Source organism: Mytilus californianus, unplaced genomic scaffold (assembly GCF_021869535.1).
Source record: "Mytilus californianus isolate M0D057914Y unplaced genomic scaffold, xbMytCali1.0.p SCAF_7, whole genome shotgun sequence".
NCBI lineage: Eukaryota > Metazoa > Mollusca > Bivalvia > Mytilida > Mytilidae > Mytilus > Mytilus californianus.
The window spans coordinates 78,467,246-78,492,461 of record NW_026262723.1 but is presented as its reverse complement, the minus strand read 5'-3'; the positions used below and the strand labels follow the sequence as shown (position 1 = coordinate 78,492,461).

The following is a 25,216-nucleotide window of genomic DNA, read 5'->3' as shown; positions in this document are numbered from 1 at the left end:
TAATATAACCACAAACAGCTTGGTTTGAAATGCCATAATTTTCTTCCTTGATCTTTCCTGCAGTGGAATCATATACCCAGCTTTTGTGGTGATATTATTTGTTAAGACCTCATTCTCTAATATGGTTAAACATTATATAAATATTTCAAGGACATATTTATCTCCTTAAACTTTTAAGATTGTAGGATGTAGATTCCACAGAGAACCAGTTGGGTCAACAGAAAGATACACAAGATGGGCTAATAATCTACCTCATGGTAAATTGATGACACAGGTAATTAAGTTAAAATTTGTTTTTGTATGCCTTCTCCATAGGGTGTTGTGTGCATATTTTTTCAATCTTGTTTGTACTTCCAACAGTTTAGAATATAATTTTTAACCACACTTTATATCATTCTCTCTTAATCCACTTTTTTTCTGTAAAGCAAAATCCCTAAAAATATAGTCCATTTGATGTCTATATGTTTTTTTTTTTTAGCTCACCTGTCCTAAAATGTGATGTGAGCTTTTGCCGTCACTTGGGATTGCTAAAAATAGAACATGTTTTAAAAATGATCAGTAGATCTATAGGTCTTTCACCTCTGAAATTTTCAGAAAAATCTGATAGCAAATTTTGGCGTTACCGGTATTGCCTCAAAAATGTAAACTTTTGGTAAAGTTTGCAGTTTTGGGTTATTTTCTTGGAAATTATAACAGAAAGAGAGAAATTTTTAAAACAGTAAAATTGACCAGAACAGTAAAATCTACAAATAAGTTAACTGTATTCTTGTCTACATATATGTTTACTTATAGGTTTATACATACAGGATTATGTTTACTTTTATAGATTTATACATCCCATGGCCCAACAGTTATTATGCCTACATGGTTCTGCTCTAGAAATGTGTTTGATAAAGTTGGAGGATTTGATGAAGGAGGAATGGTAAGATACCACATAGATATGAGATGTAGGCGTACATTGTCAATAAAACATCAACCCAACTACACAACCCAAAAAAAAATTTTTGAGCTCAACATATAGTCTTCAAAATTATTGACAAGACTTTGTGTCTAGACAGCATGTCAAGCTAAAATTTTCTCATAGTTTGTTTACACTTACTTGAAGAAAACATATGATTTTATAAGTATTATATAGTAATAAAACATAAATAATGAAGATTGGCCACTGACTACTTATTAGTAACCATAACATAAATTTTACACATGATTGATTCTCAAGTCCTAATGAATAGAATGACTTCCTTTGTGGTCAGCAGCCTGAAAGTGATGAGTAGTAGTGTGTGAGCATTTTTTGTAACTGTCAGACATCTACTTCCTGTTTTCTGATACTTTAAAATTACAAATGGGGTAAAAGTAAAACTTATATATAAGATATAAGAATAAAAAAATACATTTCATAACAACAAATGCATTCTTGTTTATGTAAAAATAAGGAGATGTGGTATGATTGCCAATGAGACAACTATCCACCAAAGTTCAAATGATGTGGATGTAAGCAATTATAGGCAACCGTACTACCTTCCACAATGAGAAAAACCCTCACCGTATAGTTGGCTATGAAAGGCCCAGACATGAAAAATATCAAATAATTCAATTGAGAAAACTAAAGGCCTAGTTTAAAACAAAACAATTTACAAAAACCAATTATGACAGACATGAACCAACAACAACCACTGAAATACAGGCTACTGATTTTTTGTCAATGGTAGTGTTTTGTTAGCCCATATAAAATATAAAATGTATTATAGGGTGTTCCAGAAGATCTGATATTTTTCTACAAGCATCTAGACCTTGGTGGATCATTAATGAGAATAGATGAAGATCTATTAATGTATCGCTATCATCAGACATCAGCTACCTTCTCTGTCAAAGAGTAAGTAATCAGGAATCTGTATTGTAACACTGTCACCAGATGTCAGCTATTACTCTATGAAAGAGTATATGTAATAAAGAAACTGTAGTGAAATGTCAGTTACTTTTTCTCTAAAGCTAGAGTATGTGTAATTAGGAATCGGTATTATATTGTTTTCACCAAACATAGACTTGTTCACTGTGAAAGAGTAAAGCTTATTTCTAAAGCTAACTGTACATCATGTACATATATTTATAAATTAAGTAATATTAGAAAATGTAAAGAATGTTGGACATCATTGTACATTATAATATATTTATAAGATTCAAGTATGAAAAAATTACCAAAAAAGGACTAATAGTTAGATTTTTCCAAAGGTCATGGATGAAAACAAAGGTTTAGCAAAGTTATGTAATCAATTCTAGTCTTTTAAGTTAAAGTGGTCTTTCATAGTACATATTCTTTTAGAGGTTACGGAAATATCTCATAAATATTCTTCAGGGAGTACACTATTCTTTTAACTGAGTCTACTATTACACAGTCAATGCTGAACACAACATTATTCTTATTATTATACTGCTAACCAAACCAGTAACAATCTCAAAATATCAATCAATTGATATATAGCAAAAAACTAAAGAAAACCTTTTTAAAAGGCTTTAAAGGACATTTTATTCTAAGCAGAGCATGACATTAGTTAAATATCTACTTTGGATTGCACTGTAATTATGCATTCCATAAAGCTCTTTTAGGATGCAGACAACAATTTTGTTTAACTCAGCCTACTCACATGAACATACTATTGACTACAAATAACAGCTGCACAGACTTACAAACAATATTTCACTTTCCCAGAAATAATAAATTTTAACTCTATGCCAATGTAAAGAATTTTTGTAATCACAGGGCATTCTTACAGAAAGTATAATGATACCTTTGATAGTTAAAAAAATGTTGCATTTAGTTTTGCTATGTCCATCTATATGTGATCTCAAACAAAAAGTTCAAGATAATAACTTCATACTGCTTAAATGGATATCCTCCTACATTTATGTCTGCTATTAACCAAGTTTTTATTCTGAAATATAGTTTTATTTTTACTAGAGAGACGATATGGAACATTAGACTTAAACATTTACAGAAGCAAGTGCTATCTGTGTTATCAGAGTATACAATCTGGAATGCTGGGAGGCAAGGAAGAAAATTTTTCCGTTCTCTCTCAACTGATAATCAGAACAAGGTGAAATATGATAACTAGCATTTGCCAAACATACCTCTTAATTCAGTATGACATTGAAGCAATAATATCAGAATAAAATCAAGATCACATGCCGAGGGGAAGATCTAGAAAAAAGTTAATTATAGTTGGGACGGTACTAGGGTTTAGGGTGGACCATGCGCTTCTATTTAATTTTGAAATACCAATGTCAATCATAGTGTATATTTTGAAGAAGATGAAAGTAACATTTGGTTCATTGTTTACCTATATAACTTCAATGATAATTTGATTTGTATGATCAATTGATTTGTCACTTCTTATTTATGATTATTTACTTTAAGGTAAAATCTTTCTGTGATGTTGATCTAAAGAAAATTGAGAAAGGATACTACACTTTTGAGGAATCAAAAGTAAGGATTCACATGTTTCTTTGTTGTGACTATTACAAGTGTGCTTTAAATTAATGTTCCTGCATTTATATATTCTGCTTTTGTAAATCAAAGAATTCTATACAGCATGTTAACTTGCATACTGAAAAATTTCCTGTAATTACATTTGCATTTGATATATTGAAAAATATTGGGTAACATATTAAAGGAAAATTGTTCATAAATAACTTGTCAATATATCTAGTCTGTTTTATTCTGAGGTCAGTATTTGATATGAGTTGTATCTTTGATTACGTCTGTTTTATTCTGAGGTCTGTATTTGATATGAGTTGTATCTTTTATTACGTCTGTTTTATTCTGAGGTCGGTATTTGATATGAGTTGTATCTTTGATTACGTCTGTTTTATTCTGAGGTCAGTATTTGATATGAGTTGTATCTTTGATTACGTCTGTTTTATTCTGAGGTCAGTATTTGATATGAGTTGTATCTTTTATTACGTCTTTTATTCTGAGGTCGGTATTTGATACGAGTTGTATCTTTGATTACGTCTGTTTTATTCTGAGGTCAGTATTTGATATGAGTTGTATCTTTTATTACGTCTGTTTTATTCTGAGGTCATTATTTGATATGAGTTGTATCTTTTATTACAGATAAAACCAAAACCAAAGATTCCAATAGTCCATTTTACAAAGGCCACACCTCCATTCATTATCTGTCTAAAACTGGTGAGTATCGGTATTAATAAACTGTTATCACAGAGATCAGTCTCGCTTTTTTGTAATTTTGATTATGCAAATGTTGAAATTAAAATGGCAATACTTAACAAGTTAGGCTTATATTCAAAGTCAATGAACCATGACTGAGGTACATGGCTAAACCATCTCCATGTAAATGAGATGCGCCAATGCTAATACAACTGCATACCAAATATTATTGACTTATTACAAGTTGTTCCCTTTAAACAAACCTAAACACAAACATTAACTTGTAAACTATGTAAAAGTTTCAAAGTCAATGAACCATGAAGAGGGGGTGGAGCTATGTAATCTCCATGGAAACGATACTTACAATTGCCAATTAATGTGCATACCAAATACCATTGACTTAACATTAGCAGTTCATCTTAAACTGATCTTATCACAAACTAATACATGTAAACTAAGCAAAAGTTGCAAAGTCAATAGACCATGACTAAGGGGGCTGAGCCAAATAATCTCCATGGAAATGAGATATGCCAATGCTTATACAACTGCATACCAAATATCATTCACCTACCACTAATGGTTCCCCATAAACGGACATAATCACAAACTAATACATGTAAAATAAGCAAAAGTTTCAAAGTCAATAGACCATGACTGAGGGGGCGGAGCCAAATAATCTCCATGGAAATGAGATGTGCCAATGCTAATACAACTGTATACCAAATATGATTGACCTACAACTTGTGGTTCACCACAAACTAGACCTAATCACAAACTAATACATTGTTGACGCCGCCGACGCTGGAAACAGCATACCTATGTCTCGCATTTTGACTCCATCAAGGCAAGACAAAAATTTGATTATTGTAGATTTTTTAAGATCCTGCAAATTACAAGTCCACCCTGAACACCATTTGGATTAAGTAATCATGCTGTAATTATCAGTATCAGGCAGATGGGTAGGCTGGTATTTTAGACTGATGTTTATATATATGCAGAGTTCCAATTCCCTCAATCATGCTCCAGTGACAGAATTTTTATACGACCGCAAAAAATTTTTTGTGGTCGTATATTGGTATGACGTTGGCGTCGTCGTCGTCCGGCGTAGTCGTCGTCCGGCGTCGTCCGAAGACACATTGGTTTTCGCACTCTAACTTTAGTTTAAGTGAATGGATCTTTATGAAATTATACCACAAGGTTCAATACCACAAAAGGAAGGTTGGGATTGATTTTGGGGGTTATGGTAATAACAGTAAAGGAATTAGGGACAAAAAGGGGCCAAAAATAAGCATTTTTGTAACTTCCAGACATAACTTGTGTGTTAGTGTATGGATCTCTCTGACATTGTACCACAAGGTTCCATATCACTAAAGAAATGCTGGGATTGATTTTGGGGGTAATTGCCTCCAAATTTTAGGAATTAGGGGCCAAAAAAGGGGCAAAAAACAAGCATTTTTCTAGTTTCATGACAATAACTTGTGTGTAAGTGTATGGATCTTTCTGAAATTGTACTACAAGGTTCCATATCACAAAGGGAAAGCTGGGTTTGAGTTTGGGGGTAATTGCCCTAAACGTTTAGGAATTTGGGGCCAAAAAGGGGCCAAAAAACACATTTTTTTCTAGTTTCCAGACAATAACTTGTGTTCAAGTGTATGGATCTCTCTGAAATTGTACTGCAAGGTACCATACCACAAAGGGAAGGCTGGGATTGAGTTTGGGGGTGATGAATCATAATGGGGGTTCAAAAAATTTTGGGGGGGGATTTATTTTTTTTTCCTTTTTTTTCTTTTTTTCCTTTTTTGTTTCTTTTAAAATTTTCCATTTTAAGTTGGTTATTTCTGATTTATATTTAAAATCAAATAATAATGATATGGTAGGAGATACACACCAAACAGGATGTGTAAATTATTATATAATAAGTATTGTGCAATAGCAAGAAATTTTCAATTGCACAGTATTGCACAATAGCAAGAAATCTTCAATTGCACAGTATTGCGCAATAGCAAGAAATCTTCAATTGCACAGTATTGCGCAATAGCAAGAAATATCCAATAGCACAATATTGCGCAATAGCAAGAAATTGTCAATTGTACAGTATTGCGCAATAGCAAGAAATATTTAATAGCACAGGATTGTGCAAAAGAAGATACTTCCTATAAATTGCTTATTTCTTGACCAATTTCAATGGGGTTTTATTCTTGATTTCATGGGGTTCTTTAATATGCTGAATCTAACCGTGTATTTAATTTTTGGATTTTGGGCCCCGTTTTTAAATTGGTCCACATTGAGGTCCAAAGGGTCCAAAATTAAACTTTGTTTGATTTCATCAAAAATTGAATTATTGGGGTTCTTTGATATGCCGAATCTAACTGTGTATTTAGATTCTTAAATTTTGGTTCCGTTTTCAAATTGGTCTACATTAAGGTCCAAGTGATAAAATATTCAAGTTTGCTTGTTCAAAATCATTAACATTATAATAATGTTTAAGAGTAGTGTAAATTATATCATAATGAATTAAATAAATTTATTTCTTATACTGGTAACAAAGTAGTTCTCATCAAGTAGCGATTCTCACATACATAAATTATTTTTTTAAACTTTGTCTTCATTCAGTATCCAGAACTGTAGCTTGACTTGTCATCTATCATTTCAATGTTTTACTTAAAACTTATGGCACTTATTTCTTGGGTAAATAGATAAACTAAATAGAATTGCTACTTGGGGATGATACAGTGGTGTGAATTTTCATTAACTCATAAAAGACTCATATTATTTTTGAATTGTGTATTAATAGATATTTTATAATGCAAAAAAATTAGCTCTGTTGTATCCCATAGGTTTTTTTTTTACTTTCAAATAAACTCTTTAAATTTCTTAGTTTAATATTTTTGAAAATATCAATGCGTGATGAATTTACTTTATTTTTTCCTGTCAGATTCATATTTAAAACATGTTAATTTTCAGATATCTTTTCTGGTCAAAGTTTATGTGAGATATTCATTTCTTGTCAAAGTTTATGTAAGAAATTGTTGATGCACATCACTTAAATCTATAAAGATATTACTTGGAAAGGACAAAAATTCTAACGAATAAAATTGATCACAAGATTGCTGAAATTTTCCTAACTTAAAAGTGAAATACCAATGGGATATTTATTATCGGAATATTGTGTTTATGTTGATGTGATATTTATGACGGTAGTGTTCTTTGTATGTTTTGTGTTTATTGTCTTTCGTTAGTGTCATTCTGTATGTTTAGTTTGTACATTTTGATGTATGGGAATTTTAACTATGCATCAATTGATTTGTCAGAATATGCAGCTACATCATATGCAAGGTATACAGATAGATACATATTGTTTTATACATCCTTTCATCTTTTCCACTTTGTGGTAACAACTCAGAAAAACTGTTTGAAAAAAAAAACATTTGAGAAACAATTCACAACTAGTATGTTCACAAGTCTTACTGATTTGTTGAACTTGGGTTGATAATGATTACACTTCAATAATTTGTATGTCTATTTTTTCAAATAAACCGTCTCAATAATCAGAGGTGCCAAATTGGATATTTTTATTTCTCATTTAATATATGCCATAAGAATTATTTTCACAAACATAGTAATGTCTGAGAATTAAAAAAATTACTTTTATTGGCCTAAAATAAATTAGTTCTTAGTCTAGTTTGGTTTACAGTACTGTATATAAAGTAGTTGGGGTATGGTACTAAAATGAAAGGAAAGAAAAATTTGATTTAAGAAGAAGCACTTGTATTGTCGACATGAATTCAGGGGGTAATTTAACATCTCTACATTGTGGTATAAGGATTAGAAGAAGAAAAATGTTTTCTGCATTTAGTATTTAGATATACATGTAGTAAAAAAGTCTGGAAGGAAGATTCAATGCATAACCATGCTGACACAGATCAAAACTGTAGTGTGGTTGTACATGAAAGTTAGTCCGAGAAGGGTTTTATTTTCTAGAAAGAAATTTTTCAAAGCAATTGAATATAATGTAAAAGCATAAGTGTTTTGGAAACACAAATTGCCTTTCTTTACATATAGATGAAAGAGAGAAAGTTTTATACTAAGTAAATGGAGAGGACTTTACTGAAACATTATTTTTTCAAACCATCATTTGTATGTTACATACAGGGAAAATACACTTATTTTGTGGGCATGTTTTCATGTCCAAAAATGCTACATTGCCTTATATGTTAATATATAGGGAGATGACTCCATATTAAAATTTGTTTTTGTCATTGGCATTTTCAGGTGTTGAATTACTTCAACATCTATTACTTGGTGTTGAAAGGTCATACAATTTGAATAAATGAATAAAAGGATATTCAACACAAATTAGGATTTTGTGAATTGTGCCAGATATTACTTTTGATATTGCTTTTTTATAGATCATCTTTAAATATGGTGTATGTCTTAGAGTTTTAAATATTTAGTTCTTGTATTCATTCTCAACCATGCTGACACAGTTTAAAGCTGTAGCATGGTTGAATATATAATACCATTTTATGAGAAAGGATACTATAGTAAAATTTTCTTTGTGTTCTAAGATTATTTGCAATAATTTATCAATGATGTGCAGTTTTATCCTTCAGTTATGAGTTACTTATTTCAGATAGCTCATACACTTCTAAGGGTATTACTTAGAAAAAAAAATATTCTTGTACATGTTAATACAGACCTTATCCATTCGATATTTTATCTCATTTTTTGTAGGACGAGATATATTTTCATCCAGATCTTTTGCAAAGGAAAAAAATATTAACTCTAAATTAACCATAATTAGTAGAGTGTGCCCATCATTTCCTCAAGCTTATTTTCAAAGATGTATTGTAAATTATTGAATGAAATTAAGCTGTCATATTTCTATAAATTGTTTACTGGCTTCAAAGAAAAACTGTATTATAGTGCTGCTTCTGACAATAAAAAGAACTGAAGATATGATTTGTTTTATGTTACCCATGCTACTGTAACATAGTTACACAGAAAGGATAAAAATTTACTATCATTTTTTTTGTCTCGTCTCCGACAACGTCGCAGTATGCAAGACGTAGGGATAACTACCTGAAGGAAGATAAAACTTTATATTTCAGAAGATAGAAGACCTCGATGCTTCATTCCTTGTATGCAGATACCTTATGTTACGGAGTTTCTGTCTGTCATATGTCCATTGTTCTTGACCTCATATTCATGGTTGAGCGACTGCTTGAAAAAAAATTGTATTTTTTTTGTCATGTGAATTTTTCACTTATCATGATTAATAGGATATTAAACTATATTTGGTACATGTGTTCCTTGCAATGTCTACATGTCAGGCATGGTTCACTTGACCTAAGCCTCATTTCTTGGATCAGTGATCAAGGTTCAAGTTACGCGAGTAGGTCTGTTTATCAGATACTATAAGCAATAGGTCTATTATATGTTGTTTATGGAATGATTGTAAGGGGTTAATGTCAGTCTGGCAGGTTTCATCTGACCTTGACCTCATTTTCAGGGTTCATTGGTCAATGTTAATTTTGTGTTTTGGTCTGTTTTTCAAGTACTCCTAGTAATAGGTCAGCTATGTGATGTATGGAATAATTTTATGGTGTATATGACTGGGTGGCAGGCATTATCTGACCTTGACCTCATTTTTCATGGTTTATTGCTCAGTTTTTAGTATTTGTTTTGGTCTGTTTTTCAAATACTAAGCAGTAGGTCAAACTTATTTGGTGTATGGAATAGTTGTAAGGTGTACATGTTTGTCTGGCAGTTTTCTGACCTTGACCTCATCTTCATGGTTCATTGGTCAATGTTAATTTTTTGTGTTTTGGTCTGTTTTTCAATTACCATGAGCAAAATGTCAACTATATTTGGTGTTTGAATAATTGTAAGGTTTACTTGTCTGTCTGACAACATAAATCTTTAAAAACGTTAAGTTTGTGATACTATTAGTCTATCTTTAAGACTTTCAACATAAAATCAATGGTCATAAAAGTAGGCTAGACATTTCAGCGTGTGCACTCTTGTGTAACAATTTCATTATTGACAACCACTTTTAACAGGAATAACAAGACTTTATATTTCAAAAGGTAGAAGAGCTGGATATTTAAGTCTCCCGAACGAAGTTTGGGAAGACTTATTGTTTTTGCTCAGTTCTTATTATTATTATTATTATTCTTCTTCTTCCTCTTCCTCTTCCGCCGCTTTTAAATTTGTCTGCACCCGTTCTCCAAAACCGCTTGTCAGATTAACTTAGGGTTTCACAATATGTTAGACTAACATGTCTAGTGGTGCAATCAGGGTTTTGTTTGAGCAATGGGGTTTATAAAGGGGTACTTTGAGGGGCAAAAAGAAAAGAGGGTTTTACTATAGAACCCTATGGGATTTTATTTTTTAAAATTTTCAAATGATTATAAATTGAAAACCGTTTGTGATAGACACAATCTTTTTAATTGAAAATCGTTTGTGATAGACACAATCTTTTTAATTGAAAATGTTCTAAATGATAAAACCCATTAAATGAAATACAGGGTTAGCCCCCAGGGGTCATCCCCACCCCTGCCATTTAAGAAAGTTCTAATACCTTGTAAGTGGTCAAGATCCCCACCCCTAAACCATATATATTCTGGTTTGTCATGCTAAGATGGTTTGAATGATATACAGGGTTAGTCCCCAGGGGTCATCCTGACCCCCTGCCATTTGAGAAAGTTCTAATATCTTGTAAATGGTCGAGATCCCCATCCCTAAACCATATATATTCTTGTTTGTCATGCTAAGATGGTTTGAATGATATACAGGGTTAGTCCCCAGGGGTCATCCCGACCCCCTGCCATTTAAGAAAGTTCTAATATCTTGTAAGTGGTCGAGATCCCCACCCCTAAACCATATATATTCTGGTTTGTCATGCCAAGATGATTTGAATGATATACAGGGTTAGACCCCAGGCATCACTAATGCATATAACTTTACTGGACCAAACCAATTTTCACTGGACTTTGCCATATATATTCTGGTTTGTCATGATAAAGCAAATCAAATGAAATACAGGGTTAGTCCCCAGGGGTCACCCCCACCCTATGCCTTTTAAGAAAGTTCTAATATCTTGTAAGTGGTCAAGATCCCCACCCCTAAACCATATATATTCTGGTTTGTCATGCTAAGATGGTTTGAATGATATACAGGGTTAGTCCCCAGGGGTCATCCCGACCCCCTGCCATTTGAGAAAGTTCTAATATCTTGTAAATGGTCGAGATCCCCACCCCTAAACCATATATATTCTGGTTTGTCATGCCAAGATGATTTGAATGATATACAGGGTTAGACCCCAGGCATCACTAATGCATATAACTTTACTGGACCAAACCAATTTTCACTGGACTTTGCCCAATGTCAGGCGACCCTGGGAATTACGAATTATGGGAGCTTCGTTTGGGAGACTTCGTAACAGCATCCTGTTACAATCATGTCTTGTTTACATATTGTATCTACATGTAGATGCCTAAGTTTTAGTCTGACATGTTCATTTTTCTTTACCTCAATTTAATAGTTCAGTGTATGCAAGCAAAACTGTATAGATTTTTTCATTTCCTGAGTAATAGTTAAGTTATTGAATCATTCTGTAGGCCTGTATATTATGAAATATTTAAAATGCTACAACATCAAAACACTTATAATACAGAATAAAAGTGACCTGCCATTTTGTACATATTCCAAAGGGAAATGTTGTTCAAAGCAATACTGTTAAATATGTCATTGCATTTAATAGAAAATAATGATTTGGTGGCAAACAGAGCCATGATTTTTTGCAAAAATCTAGACTTTATAACAGTTTTTGTTATAAAGTTAAAAAAATAGATTACTCACTTGTTTGTCCATGATGTGATAGCCTTTATTGTCTACAAGAAGTCCTAAACAACCTTAACTATCCAAAAACCTTGTGCTGAGTCACTAAAGTCAAGCGCACCCAAGAAGGTTTACTTGAAGAAGTCCATTTTATATACGTCCGTTTACGGATGTATTATGATATAACGTTGTCTGTATGTCTGTCCGTCCGTTTGTCGTTAATACTTCAGATAATAACTCAAAAAAACTTTCACAAATTTGCATGATACTTTGGTGAATTATTTATATCAACTAACATAAGCTCCCTTTCAATTTTTATAAAATTTTAGATTTTATGTTTCCGAGTAATGGGATTTTATTCATACAAAATGGGGTATTTTCCAGTAATCTGACTATAACTCAAAAATGCTTTAAGCAATTTTCATGACACTTTGGTGAATTGTTTATATATATTGACATAATTTGATTCTCAAAAATTTCTAATTGTAAGTTTTGGAGTATTGGGACTTTATTTGTAATTAAAAAAGGGAGGATTTTCCAGTTTTTGGACAATAACTCAAAACCACTTTGAGAGTTTACAAGAAACTTTGGTGACTGGTTTATATCTATTGAGATAAGCCCCTTTTTGTTTTTTTTATAAATTTCTGATTACATTGTGGAGTTATAGAACATCATTTCAAGAAAAATCGTCCAAAACTGTCCATATTTCACATTATGGACATTTAAAGAGTTTTATTTGTTTAAAAATCATGGCCATAAACTTGTTTGGGGGGTGTCTATTTGAGCAGTGCTCACCGTAATTCTAGATGGATCATATAAATTCATTTAAAGCATAAAGTCAAGCTAAAAGGGTGACAGGTGTCTCATGCCCCATGAGCATGGTACAGCTCTTTATTATACTTGTTTTAACTATGGGAAAGGCTGCAGATTATTTTATAAAATTTCCATATGTTTAGCATTGAAACAAAATAGGGTACATTATCCTTAAATATGGTGAATATATTTAGTTTACAGAATCCATACAAAACTTGTTTAATATATATTAAGGAGATTCGGTATGATTACCAATAAGGCAACTATCAAAAAAAGTTCAAATGATGTTTGATTTTAGCCACTATAGCTAATGTACAGCCTTCAACAACTAGGAAAACCCATACCGTAAAGTTGCTATAAAATGCCCAGACATAACTAAATGTGAAACAATTAAAAAAAAAAACAACAGCCTTATATATGACAAAACCATTAAGGATAAACAAATATGAGGAGATTGCAACCAACAACAACAACAACTGTACTACTTGGGACAGAAGCATATAGAATATGGCTGGGTTAAATATGTTTGTGAGTATCAACACCTCCTCCTAACCTGGGACAATTGTATAAAAACATAAAAACAAACTAAAAATCTGTTGAAAATGGCTTGAGCCATCAGATTGGCACGTTGAACAATAAAAACATCTAACAGACAAATGGACACAAAGTACTGATCTAAACGTAATCCTGTATACTGAAAGCCATTTATATTTAAATGAAACACTTGTCTATTGTTGACTGTATATTGCCCGCTAGATGGGTTTTGTTATTTTTTGTTGTAGGGTTGTCTCATTGACTTGTACCACACATCTATTATTCATATTGTATAGTGTACATGTCCATCAGATTAGGTTCTTTTGACCTCATCTTTTTATTTGGTTTATTTATAATCTTGCAATAATTGCCTTGCAAGGGGATTCACCTAACCTTGACATTATTTTCATGGCTAATATCAACATCAACTTTTTTAGATTAGGAAAGTTTCTTGATTACTATCTTCTGATAAGTTTACTACATTTTGTATATTGAATCATTCAAGGCATACATGTTTGTCTTAAACTGACAATGACCTCATTGTCATGGCTCATTGGTTGACTGAAATGTCATCATTTAATGAGTACTGCAAGTAATAAAATATCTGTTTTTGGTCATTATAATCATTTTAGCTGTGACTGTCCTTTCAAGATTCATCTGACCTGGACATATTTCTCATACTGGATTGATACAATGTTTGTTTTATAAGGTCAATTTACATACAGTAGTTGTTAATATCTTTGGTCTATAGAAACATTGTATGGTATACATATCTTTCTTGTAGGGTTCAACCATCCTGGACCTGCATTTCATTGTTCATTTATTAACATAGTTTTTGTCTCGCCTGCGAAATATAGGGATTACAATCCTGTGGGGGCGGCGTAACCGTAAACTATTTGTAGTAAGCTTTATGTTTCATATTTCAGATGGTAGAAGACCTGGAGTCTTCATACTTTGTATACAGATGCCTTATGTTACAAAGTTTCCATCTGTCATATATCCTTTGTCCTTGACCTCATTTTCATGGTTCAGCGACTGCTTGTGAAAAAAAAGGTTTAGTTTTTTTGTCATGAATTTTTCTCTCATTATGAGTAATAAGATAACTATATTACGTATATGTGTTCCTTGCAATGTCTACATGTCTGTCAGTCATGGTTCAACTGACCTCGACCTCATTTCATGGATCAGTGATCAAGGTTACGTGAGTAGGTCTGTTTTTCAGATACTGTAAGACGTAGGTCAACTATATTTGGTGTAAGGAATGATTGCAAGGTGTACACGTCAGTCTGGAAGGTTTCATCTGACCCTGACCTTATTTTCATGGTTCATTGATCAATGTAAAGTTTTTGCATTTTGGTCTGTTATTCAACTACTATAAACAACAGGTCAACTTTATTTGGTGTATGGAATGATTTTACAGAATACATGTAATTCGGCCAGGTTTCATTTGACCATTACCTCATTTCGCAGTTCATTGGTCAATGTCAGGTTTTTGTGTTTTGGTCTGTTTTTCTTATATTATAAGCAATAGCTCAACTGTATTTGTTGCATGGAATGATTGTAAGGTGCATATGTCTCTCTGGCTGTTTTCATCTGACCTTGACCTCATTTTCATGGTTCATTAGTCAATATTATTGCACTTTTGTTGTTACTAGGTCAGTTTCTCAAATACTGTTAAGTAATAGGTCAACTACATTTGGTCTTTCTAACAATTCTAAAGTGTACATCATCTAACAGACTTCAACTGACCTTGACCACAATTTCACTGTTCATTGATCAATACCAAGTGTTCCTGATTAGTACTTTAATCAATGGTTAAATATATTTGGTCTACAAAATCATTGCAAGGTATACATGTCCATCTGACATGGAAAGTTTTAGTTATTTAGTTATAAGGTCAGTTTGGCAGTTACTATAAGAATGAGACTGCTGTTTATACATTTTTTTGCAATGTTTTTTTATCATTGCGAAAAATTGTGACTGAAATGGTTTCTAATAAACAAAAACTTGAAATTTAAATTGCATTATTTGTATGCAGTACTGAAATATTGATAATCAATCTGGTATTTTGTGTCCATTGTTCAACGATCACAAATGGATGCACAAATGTCTGAATTGACAGTAGATAAATAGTCAACAAGATTTTATAGTAAAGTGTACATGTCTGAAACTGACCTTAATACCATGCTTCATTTATGCATGTTTTTAGATCATTTATTCTGACAATAAATATGCAAGACAGATCAATGATATTTTATTTGTGGATTTTGTTTAGGTTTGACTTAAAAAAAGATTTGATATCTGAACCATTCTTATTGTTCACATGTGTATATTTATAATATCATGCTTTGCCTGGCATAGCAGAATAGTCTTAGGGTATTGGGTTTATAAATTGGTGATCCTGTTTTTTTATAGAAAAAAAATATAAATTACTAATAACAAATGAGATTTCTTTTATTCAGTATCCTCTTTGATCAATGTCTATCCCGTTGTAAGTTTTCAGTTGAACAATGATTTGAGCTTCTGCAACTGCAATCTGTATACTTTATGGATCATTGGCTAGCAACTCACTTTCCACTTCCTTATTTGAAACAACGAGAATCATCTCTGTATGATCCTGGATTCCATGATGATTGGGGAATAATACACTGTTTTGTCCACTGGTGACATGTTCATTCATCAGGAGAACAAGAAAAAGTCAGTACCTTCAGTAAGATTCATTGATGCCAAATTCTTCTCAAACTCTCCATCTGTCATATCCTGTAAATTCAAAAATATAACTTAAAGAAGGTAACTCCTGCAACAATTTTGTAAAAAAATTTAACATAAAAATGTAACTTCAATACTTAATTGATAGGGGTGCCACTGGGGTTCTGTTACCCAACCCTTTTCAAATATAATTTAGATTTTTAAAAATGTGTACCTTTACATATATTGCGTAGGTAAAAATGTAACCTTTTCCATATTGGTTGAGTTTCGTGTGGTGTGTTGGATAAGTGGAATACCAAATTGTCAAAGGGGAGAACTTTGTGGATAAAAACACAACCAGGAACACCAAAATAGATGACAGACAAAGAAGAAATATGATTCCATATGTAATGATTACTTATGGTGAGACATTCAGCTGTGAAAAAATTACAGGGCTTTTTATTTAACAAATAATGAACAAGTATGGACACAACATTCAAGCTTGATACAGCACTGAATTTGGATTGTGATTAAATATTTGACACAGCATAGGTTTCTGACACAGAATGAATGTGGTCTAAGAACTTAAAAAATTTTAATTTACCTATTCAAACCATATCATTATTATTTGCTTTTATATATAAATCAGAAATAACCAATTTAAAATGGAAAATTTTAAAGAAAAAAAAGGGGAAAAAAATCCCCTCTCAAATTTTTTGAACCCCCTTATGATTCATCACCCCCAAACTCAATCCCAGCCTTCCCTTTGTGTTACAATGTATGGTGCCTTGCAGTACAATTTCAGAGAGATCCGTACACTTGAACACAAGTTATTGTCTGGAAACTAGAAAAGTTCTTGTTTTTTTGCCCCTTTTTGGCCCCAAATTCCTAAACGTTTAAGGCAATTACCCCCAAACTCAAACCCAGCTTTCCCTTTGTGATATGGAACCTTGTTGTACAATTTCATAAAGATCCATACACTTACACACAAGTTATTGTCCTGAAACTAGAAAAATGCTTGTTTTTTTGCCCCTTTTTGGCCCCTAATTCCTAAACGTTTAGGGCAATTACCCCCAAAACCAATCCCAGCCTTCCCTTTGTGGTATGGTACCTTGCAGTACAATTTCAGAGAGATCAATACACTTGAACACAAGTGAGTGTCATGAAACTAGAAAAATGCTTGTTTTTTGCCCCTTTTTTGGCCCCTAATTCCTAAAATTTTGAGGCAATTACCCCCAAAATCAATACCAGCATTCCCTTTGTCATATGGAAGCTTGTGGTACAATGTCAAAGAGATCCATACTCTAACACACAAGTTATGTCTGGAAGTTACAAAAATGCTTATTTTTGGCCCCTTTTTGTCCCCAATTCCTTAACTGTTGGTACAATAACCCCCAAAATCAATCCCAACCTTCCTTTTGTGGTATTGAACCTTGTGGTAAAATTTCATAGAGATCCATTCACTAAAGTTAGAGTGCGAAAACCAATGTGTCTTCGGAAGACGACGACGCCAACGTCATACCAATATACGACCACAAAAATTTTTTTGCGGTCGTATAAAAATTTATTGACCTTATCATATATTTCTGATAGATTTCCCTACCTATTCACATATTTTCAAGATGGAAAATGTGACCTATTCCAGTAGCACATCCTATCACCTTGTATATAGGAAATGGCTCCACCACCACCCCAAACACAAAGAAAGTACAAAAATGTACTGCTAGAACTCGTAGGATAATAAAAACTAAACAATGAACATCTAAAAAAAATATCAATGGTTATCCTACTCAGAACACATTTTACAGTATAGAAACTAACAAAGATTTAAATGTTAAAACATGTACCCAATAGAAAAACTTTCAGTATCTCAACGATTTAATAAAATGCTCCGCAGGGCGCAGCTTGATACGACCGCAGAGGTCGAACCCTGAACAGTTGGGGGAAGTATGGACACAACATTCAAGCTTGATACAGCTTTGGATTTGGATTGTGATTAAATATTTGACACAGCATAGGTTTCTAACACAGATTGAATGTGGTCTAAGAACTTAAAAATTTTAAATTGGACATTCACCTATTATGGTCCAATATCCAAAATCTAAATACATGGTTAGATTCAGCATATCAAAGAACCCCAAGAATTCATATTTTTGATGAAATCAAACAAAGTTTAATTTTGGACCCTTTTGACCTCAATGTGGACAAAGTTGATAACGGGGCCCAAAAATCAAAAATCTAAATACATGGTTAGATTCAGCATATCAAAGAACCCGATATATTCAATTTTTGTTGAAATCAAACAAAGTTTAATTTTGGACCCCGATTTGGACCAACTTGAAAACTGGGCCCATAATCAAAAATCTAAATACATGTTTAGATTCAGCATATCAAAGAACCCTAAGAATTCAATTTTTGTTAAAATCAAACTAAGTTTAATTTTGGACCCTTTGGACCTTAATGTAGACCAATTTGAAAACGGAACCAAAAATTAAGATTCTAAATACACGGTTAGATTCGGCATATCAAAGAACCCCAATAATTCAATTTTTGATGAAATCAAACAAAGTTTAATTTTGGACCCTTTTGACCTCAATGTGGACAAAGTTGATAACGGGGCCCAAAAATCAAAAATCTAAATACATGGTTAGATTCAGCATATCAAAGAACCCCATATATTCAATTTTTGTTGAAATCAAACAAAGTTTAATTTTGGACCCCGATTTGGACCAACTTGAAAACTGGGCCCATAATCAAAAATCTAAATACATGTTTAGATTCAGCATATCAAAGAACCCTAAGAATTCAATTTTTGTTAAAATCAAACTAAGTTTAATTTTGGACCCTTTGGACCTTAATGTAGACCAATTTGAAAACGGAACCAAAATTTAAGAATCTAAATACACAGTTAGATTCGGCATATCAAAGAACCCCAATAATTCAATTTTTGATGAAATCAAACAAAGTTTAATTTTGGACCCTTTGGACCTCAATGTGGACCAATTTAAAAACGGGGCCCAAAATCCAAAAATTAAATACACGGTTAGATTCAGCATATTAAAGAACCCCATGAAATCAAGAATAAAACCCCATTGAAATTGGTCAAGAAATAAGCAATTTATAGGAAGTATCTTCTTTTGCACAATCCTGTGCTATTAAATATTTCTTGCTATTGCGCAATACTGTACAATTGACAATTTCTTGCTATTGCGCAATATTGTGCTATTGGATATTTCTTGCTATTGCGCAATACTGTGCAATTGAAGATTTCTTGCTATTGCGCAATACTGTGCAATTGAAGATTTCTTGCTATTGTGCAATACTGTGCAATTGAAAATTTCTTGCTATTGCACAATACTTATTATATAATAATTTACACATCCTGTTTGGTGTGTATCTCCTACCATATCATTATTATTTGATTTTAAATATAAATCAGAAATAACCAACTTAAAATGGAAAATTTTAAAAGAAACAAAAAAGGAAAAAAAGAAAAAAAAGGAAAAAAAAATAAATCCCCCCCCAAAATTTTTTGAACCCCCATTATGATTCATCACCCCCAAACTCAATCCCAGCCTTCCCTTTGTGGTATGGTACCTTGCAGTACAATTTCAGAGAGATCCATACACTTGAACACAAGTTATTGTCTGGAAACTAGAAAAAAATGTGTTTTTTGGCCCCTTTTTGGCCCCAAATTCCTAAACGTTTAGGGCAATTACCCCCAAACTCAAACCCAGCTTTCCCTTTGTGATATGGAACCTTGTAGTACAATTTCAGAAAGATCCATACACTTACACACAAGTTATTGTCATGAAACTAGAAAAATGCTTGTTTTTTGCCCCTTTTTTGGCCCCTAATTCCTAAAATTTGGAGGCAATTACCCCCAAAATCAATCCCAGCATTTCTTTAGTGATATGGAACCTTGTGGTACAATGTCAGAGAGATCCATACACTAACACACAAGTTATGTCTGGAAGTTACAAAAATGCTTATTTTTGGCCCCTTTTTGTCCCTAATTCCTTTACTGTTATTACCATAACCCCCAAAATCAATCCCAACCTTCCTTTTGTGGTATTGAACCTTGTGGTATAATTTCATAAAGATCCATTCACTTAAACTAAAGTTAGAGTGCGAAAACCAATGTGTCTTCGGACGACGCCGGACGACGACTACGCCGGACGACGACGACGCCAACGTCATACCAATATACGACCACAAAAAATTTTTTGCGGTCGTATAAAAATTCTGTCACTGGAGCATGATTGAGGGAATTGGAACTCTGCATATATATAAACATCAGTCTAAAATACCAGCCTACCCATCTGCCTGATACTGATAATTACAGCATGATTACTTAATCCAAATGGTGTTCAGGGTGGACTTGTAATTTGCAGGATCTTAAAAAATCTACAATAATCAAATTTTTGTCTTGCCTTGATGGAGTCAAAATGCGAGACATAGGTATGCTGTTTCCAGCGTCGGCGGCGTCAACAATGTATTAGTTTGTGATTAGGTCTAGTTTGTGGTGAACCACAAGTTGTAGGTCAATCATATTTGGTATACAGTTGTATTAGCATTGGCACATCTCATTTCCATGGAGATTATTTGGCTCCGCCCCCTCAGTCATGGTCTATTGACTTTGAAACTTTTGCTTATTTTACATGTATTAGTTTGTGATTATGTCCGTTTATGGGGAACCATTAGTGGTAGGTGAATGATATTTGGTATGCAGTTGTATAAGCATTGGCATATCTCATTTCCATGGAGATTATTTGGCTCAGCCCCCTTAGTCATGGTCTATTGACTTTGCAACTTTTGCTTAGTTTACATGTATTAGTTTGTGATAAGATCAGTTTAAGATGAACTGCTAATGTTAAGTCAATGGTATTTGGTATGCACATTAATTGGCAATTGTAAGTATCGTTTCCATGGAGATTACATAGCTCCACCCCCTCTTCATGGTTCATTGACTTTGAAACTTTTACATAGTTTACAAGTTAATGTTTGTGTTTAGGTTTGTTTAAAGGGAACAACTTGTAATAAGTCAATAATATTTGGTATGCAGTTGTATTAGCATTGGCGCATCTCATTTACATGGAGATGGTTTAGCCATGTACCTCAGTCATGGTTCATTGACTTTGAATATAAGCCTAACTTGTTAAGTATTGCCATTTTAATTTCAACATTTGCATAATCAAAATTACAAAAAAGCGAGACTGATCTCTGTGATAACAGTTTATTAATACCGATACTCACCAGTTTTAGACAGATAATGAATGGAGGTGTGGCCTTTGTAAAATGGACTATTGGAATCTTTGGTTTTGGTTTTATCTGTAATAAAAGATACAACTCATATCAAATAATGACCTCAGAATAAAACAGACGTAATAAAAGATACAACTCATATCAAATACTGACCTCAGAATAAAACAGACGTAATCAAAGATACAACTCGTATCAAATACCGACCTCAGAATAAAAGACGTAATAAAAGATACAACTCATATCAAATACTGACCTCAGAATAAAACAGACGTAATCAAAGATACAACTCATATCAAATACTGACCTCAGAATAAAACAGACGTAATCAAAGATACAACTCATATCAAATACCGACCTCAGAATAAAACAGACGTAATAAAAGATACAACTCATATCAAATACAGACCTCAGAATAAAACAGACGTAATCAAAGATACAACTCATATCAAATACTGACCTCAGAATAAAACAGACTAGATATATTGACAAGTTATTTATGAACAATTTTCCTTTAATATGTTACCCAATATTTTTCAATATATCAAATGCAAATGTAATTACAGGAAATTTTTCAGTATGCAAGTTAACATGCTGTATAGAATTCTTTGATTTACAAAAGCAGAATATATAAATGCAGGAACATTAATTTAAAGCACACTTGTAATAGTCACAATGAATGAAAGCTTGAATGTTGTGTCCATACTTGTTCATTATTTGTTAAATAAAAAGCCCTGTAATTTTTTCACAGCTGAATGTCTCACCATAAGTAATCATTACATATGGAATCATATTTCTTCTTTGTCTGTCATCTATTTTGGTGTTCCTGGTTGTGTTTTTATCCACAAAGTTCTCCCCTTTGACAATTTGGTATTCCACTTATCCAACACACCACACGAAACTCAACCAATATGGAAAAGGTTACATTTTTACCTACGCAATATATGTAAAGGTACACATTTTTAAAAATCTAAATTATATTTGAAAAGGGTTGGGTAACAGAACCCCAGTGGCACCCCTATCAATTAAGTATTGAAGTTACATTTTTATGTTAAATTTTTTTACAAAATTGTTGCAGGAGTTACCTTCTTTAAGTTATATTTTTGAATTTACAGGATATGACAGATGGAGAGTTTGAGAAGAATTTGGCATCAATGAATCTTACTGAAGGTACTGACTTTTTCTTGTTCTCCTGATGAATGAACATGTCACCAGTGGACAAAACAGTGTATTATTCCCCAATCATCATGGAATCCAGGATCATACAGAGATGATTCTCGTTGTTTCAAATAAGGAAGTGGAAAGTGAGTTGCTAGCCAATGATCCATAAAGTATACAGATTGCAGTTGCAGAAGCTCAAATCATTGTTCAACTGAAAACTTACAACGGGATAGACATTGATCAAAGAGGATACTGAATAAAAGAAATCTCATTTGTTATTAGTAATTTATATTTTTTTTCTATAAAAAAACAGGATCACCAATTTATAAACCCAATACCCTAAGACTATTCTGCTATGCCAGGCAAAGCATGATATTATAAATATACACATGTGAACAATAAGAATGGTTCAGATATCAAATCTTTTTTTAAGTCAAACCTAAACAAAATCCACAAATAAAATATCATTGATCTGTCTTGCATATTTATTGTCAGAATAAATGATCTAAAAACATGCATAAATGAAGCATGGTATTAAGGTCAGTTTCAGACATGTACACTTTACTATAAAATCTTGTTGACTATTTATCTACTGTCAATTCAGACATTTGTGCATCCATTTGTGATCGTTGAACAATGGACACAAAATACCAGATTGATTATCAATATTTCAGTACTGCATACAAATAATGCAATTTAAATTTCAAGTTTTTGTTTATTAGAAACCATTTCAGTCACAATTTTTCGCAATGATAAAAAAACATTGCAAAAAAATGTATAGACAGCAGTCTCATTCTTATAGTAACTGCCAAACTGACCTTATAACTAAATAACTAAAACTTTCCATGTCAGATGGACATGTATACCTTGCAATGATTTTGTAGACCAAATATATTTAACCATTGATTAAAGTACTAATCAGGAACACTTGGTATTGATCAATGAACAGTGAAATTGTGGTCAAGGTCAGTTGAAGTCTGTTAGATGATGTACACTTTAGAATTGTTAGAAAGACCAAATGTAGTTGACCTATTACTTAACAGTATTTGAGAAACTGACCTAGTAACAACAAAAGTGCAATAATATTGACTAATGAACCATGAAAATGAGGTCAAGGTCAGATGAAAACAGCCAGAGAGACATATGCACCTTACAATCATTCCATGCAACAAATACAGTTGAGCTATTGCTTATAATATAAGAAAAACAGACCAAAACACAAAAACCTGACATTGACCAATGAACTGCGAAATGAGGTAATGGTCAAATGAAACCTGGCCGAATTACATGTATTCTGTAAAATCATTCCATACACCAAATAAAGTTGACCTGTTGTTTATAGTAGTTGAATAACAGACCAAAATGCAAAAACTTTACATTGATCAATGAACCATGAAAATAAGGTCAGGGTCAGATGAAACCTTCCAGACTGACGTGTACACCTTGCAATCATTCCTTACACCAAATATAGTTGACCTACGTCTTACAGTATCTGAAAAACAGACCTACTCACGTAACCTTGATCACTGATCCATGAAATGAGGTCGAGGTCAGTTGAACCATGACTGACAGACATGTAGACATTGCAAGGAACACATATACGTAATATAGTTATCTTATTACTCATAATGAGAGAAAAATTCATGACAAAAAAACTAAACCTTTTTTTTCACAAGCAGTCGCTGAACCATGAAAATGAGGTCAAGGACAAAGGATATATGACAGATGGAAACTTTGTAACATAAGGCATCTGTATACAAAGTATGAAGACTCCAGGTCTTCTACCATCTGAAATATGAAACATAAAGCTTACTACAAATAGTTTACGGTTACGCCGCCCCCACAGGATTGTAATCCCTATATTTCGCAGGCGAGACAAAAACTATGTTAATAAATGAACAATGAAATGCAGGTCCAGGATGGTTGAACCCTACAAGAAAGATATGTATACCATACAATGTTTCTATAGACCAAAGATATTAACAACTACTGTATGTAAATTGACCTTATAAAACAAACATTGTATCAATCCAGTATGAGAAATATGTCCAGGTCAGATGAATCTTGAAAGGACAGTCACAGCTAAAATGATTATAATGACCAAAAACAGATATTTTATTACTTGCAGTACTCATTAAATGATGACATTTCAGTCAACCAATGAGCCATGACAATGAGGTCATTGTCAGTTTAAGACAAACATGTATGCCTTGAATGATTCAATATACAAAATGTAGTAAACTTATCAGAAGATAGTAATCAAGAAACTTTCCTAATCTAAAAAAGTTGATGTTGATATTAGCCATGAAAATAATGTCAAGGTTAGGTGAATCCCCTTGCAAGGCAATTATTGCAAGATTATAAATAAACCAAATAAAAAGATGAGGTCAAAAGAACCTAATCTGATGGACATGTACACTATACAATATGAATAATAGATGTGTGGTACAAGTCAATGAGACAACCCTACAACAAAAAATAACAAAACCCATCTAGCGGGCAATATACAGTCAACAATAGACAAGTGTTTCATTTAAATATAAATGGCTTTCAGTATACAGGATTACGTTTAGATCAGTACTTTGTGTCCATTTGTCTGTTAGATGTTTTTATTGTTCAACGTGCCAATCTGATGGCTCAAGCCATTTTCAACAGATTTTTAGTTTGTTTTTATGTTTTTATACAATTGTCCCAGGTTAGGAGGAGGTGTTGATACTCACAAACATATTTAACCCAGCCATATTCTATATG

The 25,216-nt window shown here is 32.7% G+C and overlaps 1 protein-coding gene and 1 long non-coding RNA gene across 3 annotated transcripts in view; one reads left to right on the top strand and one right to left on the bottom strand.

Annotated features, from left to right (window-relative positions):
- LOC127710249 (UDP-GlcNAc:betaGal beta-1,3-N-acetylglucosaminyltransferase-like protein 1) overlaps nucleotides 1-22,743 on the top strand; it is a 28,484-nt gene extending 5,741 nt beyond the window's left edge. For both annotated transcript variants that reach the window (XM_052216021.1, XM_052216023.1), the window contains 7 exons: nucleotides 179-274; nucleotides 827-922; nucleotides 1,749-1,873; nucleotides 2,957-3,092; nucleotides 3,413-3,481; nucleotides 4,112-4,186; nucleotides 22,420-22,743. In XM_052216021.1, coding sequence (XP_052071981.1) covers nucleotides 179-274; nucleotides 827-922; nucleotides 1,749-1,873; nucleotides 2,957-3,092; nucleotides 3,413-3,481; nucleotides 4,112-4,186; nucleotides 22,420-22,500 — 678 coding nt within the window. In that variant the 3' untranslated portion in view covers nucleotides 22,501-22,743. The remainder of the gene's footprint in view (nucleotides 1-178; nucleotides 275-826; nucleotides 923-1,748; nucleotides 1,874-2,956; nucleotides 3,093-3,412; nucleotides 3,482-4,111; nucleotides 4,187-22,419) is intronic.
- On the bottom strand, nucleotides 15,791-21,565 carry LOC127710262 (uncharacterized). Its single transcript, XR_007986092.1, has 2 exons — nucleotides 21,299-21,565; nucleotides 15,791-16,114 (listed from the first exon to the last, which is right to left on the bottom strand). It is a non-coding gene; the product is annotated as an uncharacterized LOC127710262 (long non-coding RNA).
- Nucleotides 22,744-25,216: the final 2,473 nt, after the last annotated feature.